Here is a 12,541-nt window from a genome sequence, read left to right on the forward strand (position 1 = left end):
CGCCACGCTTCGGGATCGTTTTCCGCGGGGCTCGCTGCGCTCGCCACACTTCGGGCTCGGTGGCTCGCTGGGCACATCACGCTATATAAAATCAACTCCACACCGACGTGGATAGTGGGGGTATGAACAGGTTGGGAGGACGCGTACCGCATCCGCTCGCCATGCTTCGGGCTGACTTGGATAGTGGGGGTGTGCAAGGATGGAATAGCATGCAAATTGGCAGAAAAGCGGCCGTGATAATACACAAGTACCATTATACATTATTCTATTTCATGATATAGTGCATTTATGGCTTAATCGGATGTGCTTTATTGTTTTTCTTCCACTCTCCTACCTTCTTGGCTTTTGTATTGCTTTCCTCCCTTTATTTACACTGTTAAAAACTTTTTTGAAACAAGCAAATACATAAAAAAAAGTATATTCTTCTGATGTGTATCTTAATTAATAAATATCTTAATAATAGAGCGATATGTTAGCAAATATATATTCCTGTAGGTGTCATTGTTCCATCGTTTTTTTTGTGAAAAGGGCTTCCCCTTATAAATAAGATATACATGGTGTGTCAAACTGAATCTATGAGCGTGGACTAAAAGTTACTAATATCGCTTTTACACCAAAATTCCGGATCCGACCCTGTATTTGGAACATGGTTCCAATCTGGGTCAGATCTGGGATATTTCCCATTTATACTAGGGTGCCGACACAGAATATTCCCAGGCCGGCACCATTACACTGCACACGGACATCATCTCCGTGCTGGAGCAAGCCCAGCACTAAGTCAAACTGCAGGGCTGCCCTCTTGGGCTAGGACCCCCCTAGCCCCAAAGGTGAATGCCACACACAGGTATCCATTCACCTCCTCCCTGACTCCGCTGCTGTCTCACAAGATGCTGTGGTTGAGAGGTTGGGCTCCGCCATTGGTGTAAACGGGAGCCAGGTTGAATCACCCGGCATACCATTTACACTGCCCACCACCCGGGTCCTCCTTGGTCAGGCTCAGGGTAGGATTTGCTGGGAAATAGACCAGTTTTTTTTTTTTTTTTAGTACCCCTTTTATGCCGACGCTGAACCGGAAGCAATAGTGTGCTTAACATACCTGGCCAAGATGGCATCCAGTAGCATCAAGAAATAGGAAGAAGTGTTTAATTGTTTTGTGCGTTCAGTTGTGACAGATGATGCACCTAATAATTAATTTAATTTAACAGATGCTTGACTTGCTAGAAAACCGTAAATACATGAATGTAATAACATGTGTTTGGCATATTTTCTGAATCTCTTATATAGTGACTGTCAGTTTTCCAAATTGAAAGAACATGTTCTCAATGTTGTTAAATATTTTCTAAAAATGTTTTTGCAAATGATCATGTGGTCCAAAACTTATCCTGCCAACTTAAACCTGGTGCCTGGATACTTACATTAAAGGTCCTTCTAAAAATCTGTGCAGATAATCAGAAAATTGATAGAAATTTTCAAGCAAAAGTGGCCAATGTTATGCTTAAGAGGAATGTTCAAGATATGATCTACATTTTGATGCCTATCACTGAGACTCTTATGTTAACTGAAGTTCCATTGTTGTATTATCTATGGAAGCAACGTAAAATAACATATATGGGACTTTATCATTTAAGGTAGCATTATTTGCTGATGATATTCTCCTTTTTATGTCTGACCTCGATTCCTTGGCGCTGGAGGTAATGCATATCATAGAACAATTCAGTTCCTTCGTGGATTATAAAGTGAATGTTGCCAAGTCAGAATATTTACCCTTCTCTGGATCTTTAGACTATTGAATGGCTGATTATCACTGCCTTTGCATGCTGGTAGTGTGAGGGAAAGACCTTACTTTTCCCTGAAGACAGTGCCTTGGGCCAGCTGGCAGGGGTGGGCTGGGCCGGGCCGCTATGTGCCTCCCAGGCCGCTTTACCTCCTCCTCCACCACTGGCGGCCATGTTCATGTAGCCTGCTGCACCAGCTTTCAAAACATGGCCGGGGCTACAGGAACATGGCCACCGGCCTCCAGGGTTATGTGGAGGAGAGCCTGGCTGCCTGTTCCTCCCGATTCCCAGAGGTGACAGACGCTACATGGGGAGTGGGACGTCATGATGATGATGCAGCCCGCTCATGTGTCTGTGGAGGACGGCGGGCGGAGGACAGGGACTGTGGCAGCGGTGAAGGAAGACATGTAGAGAGAAACATCAATCAGGTGAGGCTCTAACTCACAAAACAAAAAAATATATCTGCCGTTTCCTGTGGTGTGCTCCTGTTAATGTGCAGGGGAAGCAGCCTGTTGTGTCCTGTTCTTTACTCAAGGGAGCAGCATGTAGTGTCTGGTTCTTTATTTATGCAGGGGGCAGCCTGTAGTGTCCTGTTCTTTATTTATGCAGAGCAGCCTTTGGTGTCCTGTTATTTTTTTTATGCAGGGGTGGGCAGCCTGTAGTGTCCTGTTCTTTATGCAGGAGAGCAGCCTGTGGTGTCCTGTTATTTTTTTTTATGCAGGGAGCAGCCTGTAGTGTCCTGTTCTTTATTTATAAAGGAGAGCAGCCTGTGGCATTCTGTTATTTTTTTTATGCATGGGGGCAGCCTGTAGTATCATGTTCTTTATGCAGGAGAGCAGCCCGTGGTGTCCACTTATTTTTTTTTCAGGGGAGCAGCCTGTAGCAGGGGCGGATTGGGATGCCGGCAAATTTCCAGTGTGCCATGTCCTGCACCCCTCAGTCGCAGTTCTCCTATCAAGTCAGGCTGATCCATACAAAACCTTGGCTGGCGCAATTGGAGCTTCTGCGCATTTACAAGCTCAGTTACAGCAACAATGGCATGCTAGGCTGAGGGCAGTGTCACTAGCACCCCCTGCATCATATAATAGGCTGGCTGTCAGTGTGGCAGCTACGGTCACTCACTGCCATAGGCGAGCAGCTCCGCCTCCTACAAAAATGTGCTGTGCTGAAAAAGACGGGAGGATATTAGGACAAAGAGCTTATGGGCAGAAAGATAGAGGGGCAGTGAGAGAGGGTGCAAGAGGAGAAAGAGAGGGTGCAAGAGGAGAAAGAGAGGGTGCAAGAGGAGAAAGAGAGGGTGCAAGAGGAGAAAGAGTGCAGGAGACGGAGAAAAAGAGAGAAGAGAAGCAGGGTAAAGATACAGGTGAGAGGTGGGAAGAGAGAGAGAGAAGGGAGCCAGGGGTTTCAAAATGGTTTCTAATGTTATTTAGATAAACGTATATATTCACTTGACTGATTTTACCTCCAACTAACATAAATTAACAAATAACTATAATTCAAATTTACCTTAGCAAAGTAGGGTACTCCGTTTTTTATCAGAGGATAAAACAGACTAATAAACAGATTTATAAAAAGCTTATAAATGGTGGATGAGCCAAATAAGCGGAATTGAAAAAGTTAATCCTAATGTATTTCCCATTATTGAACAACGTCTGACTGCTCAATCATTTTCAGCTGGTCTAGAAATAATTTTCTGTTCTTGATTTAGTTCATTCGAAACTTCAAAATAGACTGGGAACTGAAAGGCATCTAAACTGTTCTTATTCAAAATGTTTAATGCCAGTGACCTATTCAGTGCTAATGCTTAACTCCTTTTTTGTCTTTGCTCATTTCTCTGAAAGGTACTTTTGAAGGTTTTTATTATGTTTAGTCTAAAAAAAATAAAAAATAAATGTAAGTGGTTTAAATCCAAACCTAACTGTAGGTAAGGGGGGAGGGGGGAGATGGGTAGGTTGATATAGCGTATACATAATGCCCAATATCGCTCACAATATTGTTAGTGACATCACCCGCCCTATGCATGCGGACAATATTATCGGCATGTACAGACAACGGGAGGGGGACGTTAACAATATCGACTGAACACTGGATTATATATTGGATTAAGTTGCAGTGTAAAAATAAAGCATATTTGTGGGCTACATGTAAAAGCAGCCAGCATTTACACTGCATAGAAGAATATAACTCTAAAATTATCTGCATATTACATCCGCTGCGTCTGCAATGCAACATAGTTTTGCTCTGTGTTCTTTTAAACCAGTGGTGTCAAACTCCTAGCCCTCCAGCTGTTGTGGAACTACACATCCCAGCATGTCCTGCCACAGATTTTATTTAATGGATGGATAAAACTGTTGCAGGGCATGCTGGAACGTGTAGTTTAACAACAGCTGGAGGGCCACGAGTTTAAAACCACTGTTTTAGACTTTACTTGCAAACCTTAATAAGGCCCTGTGCTTATTAATTTTCATATATTTTTGTGAAAATGGATCTCTGAATCTATACATAAAGTGCTACACTGTAGCAGCCAAAATTTGTTTTCACAATAACCATGCCATCCTGCTCCGTATTCTGTCAGACACGGTCATATCAGAATTAATCGTCAATCTCGTCGTGCTTACTCACTGCTTTGCGACGAAGCAGATTTAGGACACTATTGCATGCCACAATATAGGGTAAACTTTGTTGCAAACAATAACTGTAGTATTCATTTGCTGTGCACACACGGCGGAATATCGCTGGCAATATGGTTGCTGAGCGGCCATATTGCCAGTGATTTGTTTGTGCTGTGGAACTGGGTGTGCGCTCCCGTGTTCAGTCCCCTAATGGTCGCAGGAGCTTGCTGGCAGAGTTACCTTTTCATCAGCAACTATCACTGGTCGCTGATGAAGACAGGACACTGAGAAATATATTGCACCGTGTGTACACAGCTTTACACCCACATAGAACAAAATAGAAAAAAAACAAAAACCTCAGGAATAAAAACAATGTATTTTCCTAAATAACTTAAGGTTTATTTAATATATTTAGATAAAATTTGCATATAGTTTGGTTCTACATAATCACTGTTCTTATCACTATGCGAGGGGTGGGAAAGCCGATCCGAGAACTACCACCAGTTCATGTTTTCTAGGCCACCTGTGGATCTGTAGAAAGTGTTTGATAAGAATGAATGTAGCACGTTGAAAACGTGAGTTCGCAATGACTGTACCTGTGGCACCAGCTAGGTGGTCTGGGTAAAGTGAATGGTTTCTAGATCAAGGACCAGTCTGGCCAACATTGTGATATTCTAATGAGCATATTGATAGCACAATGATATTCAATAGTCTTCTCTTGTGAAACTATAAATTTAGAAAAAGCATTATAATAATAATTTGAATTTAGCGTCACCACACAGAGGTCTGCAACCAAACATGGTAAAGTGGCATGGTAACTAAAACCAAGCATTTGCAACTGTCACACTTACCAGTCATTATCATTTCCTCACTAAACAAACCTAATTAGAATTCTGGGTGTTTGTCATTCATACCACAATAAGCGAGTTAATCTTACAAGTTATATGTACAGTTGACATTCTTTTCTATCAATTATCAACAGGATCATCAATAATGTGTTCAGGTCTTGAATCCAAATATAAAAAAAGTGTAAATATTTAAATTCAGACTTCAGATGTTCTCTGGCTTGGCGATTGTTGCCAAAGCAAACGGGGGGACTGCAAAATAGTATGATATGTAGCTATGGCTCCAGTGGACCTAAGCAAATTTTCCAGCTTGTGGAGGAGGTCCCAGAAATCCGCCAGCCTGTTTTGTTGCAGCACGGGATGGTGCAAGTCCCAGCATCTTCTGGATATTCTGCAAACAAAACAAAGTTAAAGTTTAAAAGTTTGGCTAAAACAACAAAAACCTTCCGTAATACCAAAGTACAAAGGTGAATGGAAGGGGGTGGAGGGCACACCATAAAAACACATTAGACCAGATGCACCAAGAAAAAAGTACCTTATAATGGGTCAGATGCACTAAGCGTCAAAAAGCTTAAAGTGGAGAGTGATTAACTACCAGCCAATCCGATACAAACTAATGTTTCAAACCCAGCCTGTAACATGGCACTTAAAGTGGAGAGAGATAAACAACTAGCTGACCAGAAACATGAGTTAGGATCTGATTGGCTGGTAGTTTATCACTCTCCACCTGTCCATTGTGTGTAATCTATATTCTAGTTCAATAACTGATCATATGATTTTTATTTTATTTTTTATGATAAGTTATTGAACTGGAATAAAGATTACACACAATGCACAGCTTTATTTTTTATTTAAATTTATTGTCACATCTTATACACGTTATTGTACCTTTTTCACTATAATTTTAATATTTTGCAGATTTTTAATTTGATATTTAATAAAAGTTAGGTACTTGTTTAGTTTCACAAGCTCGTAGCGTTATGAACATTTGAATTAACAAACATTATACATAGAGATTATGTGGCTAATACAAAGCAGATTGTGCGGATTAATGTCCCTGTTCAGGGAATATATACTCTGAACTACAGTGGGGCCAGGACTGATGTAAATGGGCACTATTTTCTTTGTAAACATTGTGGGAAATGGGATGCTAGATCCTGCACATAGTATGCACTTCACACTATACCGATGGAGTTCAAGCTCTGGTATCATAGAACATATACTGGGAAATCTTTCAGATACCATATAACTAAGCTTTCAGAGAAAAAAAATAAAAAATAAAAAAACACACCAAGGGGAGCTCTCTGGTTGATAGATAACGCAGAGGTGAATATTTTTCGATATACACAGCACATTCTACAGGGGTATACAGTTGGTACTTCTGTGCACTAAATCTTCATGCACCTGTCCATCCATGCAGAATATGGGAATATAAAATGTCATGTATACGCAGCCAAAGATTTAAAACAGGCAAAAAAGGTTGAAACATTAGCAAAACACCACACCTAATTCCACATTCCCACAGTCTGAGCCCATTGGACAGGAAAGTCACAGGCTCAAACACAGGATCTGCGTGCTTCCCTGAGGGGGCATGATCTGTAGAAAGTGCATCCTTAGCTCCAGGGAAAGGAAGAAAAGTCTATGCAATAACAAATATAAAATCAACAGCAGGAATGACAAAGAACATTTAATATAAGAAAAGTGAAATAGCTCAAGTACAGGTATATTATACTATTAGCTTTTAAAGAGTTTACAAGTTACAGTAGCTTCACTCAAAAAGATCTGGAAAAGTACAGTAAAAACAAAGGGTAAGGAGAAAACAGGCAATAAATAAAAATCTGGTAAATGGAACTTCCTTCATAAGCGCATATTCCCTCCCCCTAAATGCTTAACTTAAAATATTATTCTGGCACAATAATATTTACAACGGATGTCTGCATAACCTGTTAATATGTGAATGCTTATAGACTTCACCCAGATCAAGAGCACCAAATCACTACTGTAGGTCCTAGTAGTAGTACTACGTTTATTTATAAGGCGCCGCAAAGTGTCCGCAGCGCCGTACATAGCAAACAAAAAAAACTAATTACAAGGTAACATACAGGGTGTGTTGAAAAATACAGTATAAATAGGGGTATAGCTGGTAGAACTAAAATCAGCATCAGTTCAGAAGTAGGTGTCAAAATTGTCAAGGAGACTGAAGATGAAGTAGAGTTAACATACTAAAAATAGGTGGGTGGACGAACGAAAAACAACAGGATAAGTAGGAACGGAGGGGAACGGAGGCAGGATAGGAGGATGTCCTAGTGGAAATATAGATAGAATACATACATGCTTTTGTGAGTATTTTCACCCCTAAATGATCAAAGCACTTATGTACTTGTACATCTTCCCACAACCCTGAACTAGTTTCCCAGGGCAGAGAGTAGTACTCCTAGCCACAAAAGTGCTAGGACACATACTGTACAAGTAAACAGCTTGGTTACAATAAACAGACTGATAAGCAGGTGCAAGGACACAGAAACCAGAAGTGCTAAAATGTTACCTAATTGTCTTTCTGCTTTCATTTAAAATGAAACACACACATACACACACACACACACACACACACACACACACACACACACACACACACACACACACACACACACACCTGTGAAGCCCACAAGGGCACGCGGATACCTGTGAAGGTGTCCGCGTGCGCTCGCCACGCTTCGGGCTCGGTGGCTCGCTGCGCTCGCCACACTATTCTATTCTCACTCCACGCCCTAGTGGATAGTAGGGCATGAAAAGGTCGGAGGACGCGTACCGCCGCCCCTCGCGGGCTCGCTGCGCTCGCCACGCTTCGGGTTCACGTTGATAGACACGCTTCACGCTAAGGGGATAGTGGGGTAATGATGAATAATGAAACGGATAGCAAATCGCAAGTACCCAAAATCGGGCGCCCCGGTTAACTCACAAGAGATAGATAGATAGATAGATATATATATATATCTCTCTCATCTTAACCGCTTTGAGTGCCAACATCTGTGAGATGTTCAAAATATAGGCTACTAGTGCCAGTGTCACACAATTTCAAATAAAATAATAAAAAATAAAATAAAGTGTTGTATAAAAGATTTTCTATACAAGGTAAACAGTACAGGTTGTTGCATTGTTGGTTTTTCAAATCTTATTACTAATGCCCTTTGGTGGGCTGGGGGTTAAATCCCCCTCCCTTGCAGCACCTGGGGGGGGGGGGGGGGGGGGGCGCATTACTAATTTCATTGAGCAACTTTCACCACTGTTTTTATATGCAAGAGGCATTTGTTTGGACCTGCATTTGGAGGGCATGCTGGTTCCTGTAGTGCCACAAGGAGGATTTAGGGGTAACTCCTGATAGGCTGGCTCTCAACTTAGATATATTGGTAAGTGCTGTTATCATGTAGCCTTACAGTAGACAATTATATGGCCCAGATTGGGTGCTGTTATCATGCAGTGTAGGACTTCCGGTATCAGAGAAGCCTTGACGAGGCCCGGAAGCTTATCATATCTTTTGCAAAATATAAGTAACTAAGATCTCTGAATAACCCTCTATTATGTTGGTTTTTCATATCTTATTACTAATGCCCTTTGGTGTGCGGGGGGGGTTAAATCCCCCTCCCTTGCAGCACCTGGGGGGGGGGGGGGGCATTACTAGTTTGATTGAGCAGCTTTCACCACTGTCAGAAATAGGTGTAAAAATTGCCAAGCAAACATGTTAATGCAACAAAAACAAAGTCACTTGGCACTCAAATGGTTAATTAGAATGCATACATATTTGAAATTAAGATGTTAAAGTAACCAAAAGCATAGTTAGTGTAGAGTATGTATCTTGTTATTTATTGTTCAGAAAAAAAAAAAAAAAAAAAAGCATTTGTTTTTCTTTTTGAATTAAAGTACCAGTAGATTTTGTAATTCTGGCCTCTATTGGGACTTCCTGTATAACACATGGGTGCCGGATGATTGCCCGACAGTCTTGATTCCGACCGTCAGTACTCAGAAATCAGAATCCCGACTGTTTAAATGTTTAAATGCCCGACAGTTGGGATCTCGACTGACGGGCTATTTTCCCACGACCCCCATAGAGGGAGAATCAAACCTTTGGCGAGCCACTGATGAAGCAATAGCGAAACGGCCGTCTGAACCCTTTTACTTAGCTGCCGCATCTGAGCGGCACACATCAGTTGCGCTCCAGACTTTAAGTGAGGATAACGGCAACTGTGAACCCTTTTACTCAGCTGCCGCATCGGAGCGGCACACATCAGCTGCGCTCTAGATTTCGAGTGAGGATAACGGCAACTACCCCCTTGCCAGAAGCTAGACGGAGACGAAACTTCCCCATCTAGCAGCCGCAGGGAGCGGCACGCATCAGATTGAACCTTCTCATTGAGCTGCCGCATTTAAGCGACATATATTAGCTGCGCTCCAGACTTTTTTTGCACACCGACCTCAATCCACCAGAGGCCTTCACCAGAGGTAATTCTTACCTGACAGCAGCTAATGGGAAGCTAACTGTCCCCCGGATACAAGCGGTCTACCAAAAAGACTTGTTATAGCCGATTAGAGTGGACTGGGAGCTTCACAAGGACATATGAGATAGCCCTCCTGCAGGTCGCAGAGATTGAGCTAAGTACACTATTTTGATCAAATCAATAACTAATACAATGTCTAGAGATCTATAGTACATAATTGGAGATGTGCAGAAGCATTCCTATGTTTTCTATGTTTTAGACTATAGTCTTGAAAAAAGCATTGTCTGTGTACTTTTGTAGTGTGATATGTATGCTCCTAAATAACGGCGATTAAGAATGTGTCAGACAGCTTGATCTAGCATTATTTAAAACTGATTATTAGAGAGGCAATTTTGCATTATAGGAAATATTACTTGGTCTGAGGGGCAGCTTGGCGTTATTAAAGGTATTACTTGATTTGAGCACATTGTGTGCTAATTAATACGGGATCAGGGCACAATTTCCTGCTACAGAATCCACTCTATAAGACTTATATATGCTTATTTTGGTACCTACAGTATTAAAAAGTATCATTTACATATGGTTACAAAAATACAGCAATTAAGGTGAATTACGCTATATATCTCCAATCTAATCTTACACTCCTAAGTGAAGCTAATTACAGCTTCACCTTTCTGGGTTCTCCCTCCCCTGACAGGGGTCGCTCATTTCCCCATCAATACCTGAGGTATATGGGTAAAAAGCAGCACCCGTGATTAGGAAGAGGTTTTACCCGTGTTAATCTACATCTATATGTTTCTTGGGCTCTCTCATTGGGACTCATGTGTGTACAATTTCCCTGCAATGACCTAGTGTTAACCAGGGTTTTGTCACACGGAGCCCCAACAGCAGAAGCCCTCTGACTCCTTTAGTGGGCGTTATTAATCTACATGCACTTGCTCACTTGCAATAAAGGCACAGAGAGATCTCCATGCAAGCAACAGCAGTAGCAGCGGATTTAAAGGAGAATTCTTCTTCCCCCTTTTCTTCTCTGTATTTTTGACTAATCTTCTTATAGGTAATTACAACAAATAACACCCAATAATTAACCATTGGTATTTAAATTGTAGTACAGGAAGACACCCCTTCCCTCGATTTAATCTTGAGTAGTAATACCAGGTATCCTCAATAATAAATTGCATTATAAAAAATATTACTTGGTCTGAGGGGCAGCTTGGCGTTATTAAAGGTATTACTTGATTTGAGCACATTGTGTGCTAATGAATACGGGATCGGGGCACAACTTCCTGCTACAGAATCCACTCCATAAGACTTATATATGTTTATTTTAGTACCTACAGTATTAAAAAGTAGCATTTGCATATGGTTACAAAAATACAGCAATTAAGGTGAATTACGCTATATATCTCCAATCTAATCTTACACTCCTAAGTGAAGCTAATTATAGCTTCACCTTTCTGGGTTCTCCCTCCCCTGACAGGGGTCGCTCATTTCCCCATCAATGCCTGAGGTATATGGGTAAAAAGCAGCACCCGTGATTAGGAAGAGGTTTTACCCGTGCTAATCTATATGTTTCTTGGGCTCTCTCATTGGGACTCATGTGTGTACAATTTCCCTGCAATGACCTAGTGTTAACCAGGGTGTTGTCACACGGAGCCCCAACAGCAGAAGCCCTCTGACTCCTTTAGTGGGCGTTATAAATCTATATGCACTCGCTCACTTGCAATAAAGGCACAGAGAGATCTCCATGCAAGCAAAAGCAGTAGCAGCGGATTTAAAGGAGAATTCTTTTTCCCCCTTTTCTTCTCTGTAATTTTACTAATCTTCTTATAGGTAATTACAACGAATAATACCCATTAATTAACTATTGGTATTTAAACTGTAGTACAGGAAGACACCCCTTCCCTCAATTTAATCTTGAGTAGTAATGCCAGGTATCCTCAATAAGAAAAGTGGCCCTATGATTAATAGCCACACATTGCACTGACGTTTATGACATGTATTGTTTTTTTCTGAGGCACTCAATTTGTTAACTGGAAATTTTATTTCCTTTTTTACCAGTGGTGTCCGACCACATATTAATGCAGTCCTACACATAATTGGATATATTTTGTTCTGCAGCATATCAGTGAAATACCAGACCAAAGGAGTGTATCATAACACTCTCTTAGTATTGTGAATTGTTGTAATTTGGTATCGCTGTTACCTGCAGCATCTCGGTATAATACCAGGAACAATATGACTGCACGTTGGTAGGACACTGGGCTGATTATAGCAGTGCAACATTGTTTCATTAACTGTCATTTTAGGTACTGGTTTCCTATCTGGGCGCCCGTCGCGGGCATCGCGGGTACATTTATGTATGGCCGCGACGCGACCGACGCGATGCCCGCGATTTCCCATTGAAACCAATGTTAAACTTGGAAATCGTGTCGGTCGCGTCGCGGCCGGCCATAAATGCACCCGCGATGCCCGCGACGCGATGCTCACGATTTCCCATAGGAATCAATGTAAAAAGGCGCGATGGACCCGATTTTACTGTTAAATGCCTCAATCCACCCGATTTGTCCATAGGAATCAATGTTAAATGGGCCACAGAGCCCATTAACCCTTAAATATCCCCCCCAAATTTTGACGCCACCCCACGATCGACGCCAACCCGAAGCGTGGCGAGCGCAGCGAGCCCGCGAGGGGCGGCGGTACGCGTCCTCCGACCTTTTCATGCCCTACTATCCACTAGGGCGTGGTGTGAGAATATAATAGTGTGGCGAGCGCAGCGAGCCACCGAGCCCGAAGCGTGGCGAGCGCAGCGAGCC

The 12,541-nt window shown here is 42.0% G+C and overlaps 1 protein-coding gene across 1 annotated transcript in view; it reads right to left on the minus strand.

Annotated features, from left to right (window-relative positions):
- Positions 1-4,762: 4,762 nt before the first annotated feature.
- The window catches only part of TMCO1 (transmembrane and coiled-coil domains 1), a 34,340-nt gene continuing 26,561 nt past the window's right edge, over positions 4,763-12,541 (minus strand). Inside the window, exon 7 of the mRNA XM_083156722.1 lies at positions 4,763-5,623. Coding sequence (XP_083012848.1) covers positions 5,525-5,623 — 99 coding nt within the window. The 3' untranslated portion in view covers positions 4,763-5,524. The remainder of the gene's footprint in view (positions 5,624-12,541) is intronic.

The sequence above is a fragment of the Crinia signifera genome, chromosome 8 (assembly GCF_055691185.1).
Source record: "Crinia signifera chromosome 8, ASM5569118v1, whole genome shotgun sequence".
Taxonomy (NCBI): Eukaryota; Metazoa; Chordata; class Amphibia; order Anura; family Myobatrachidae; genus Crinia; species Crinia signifera.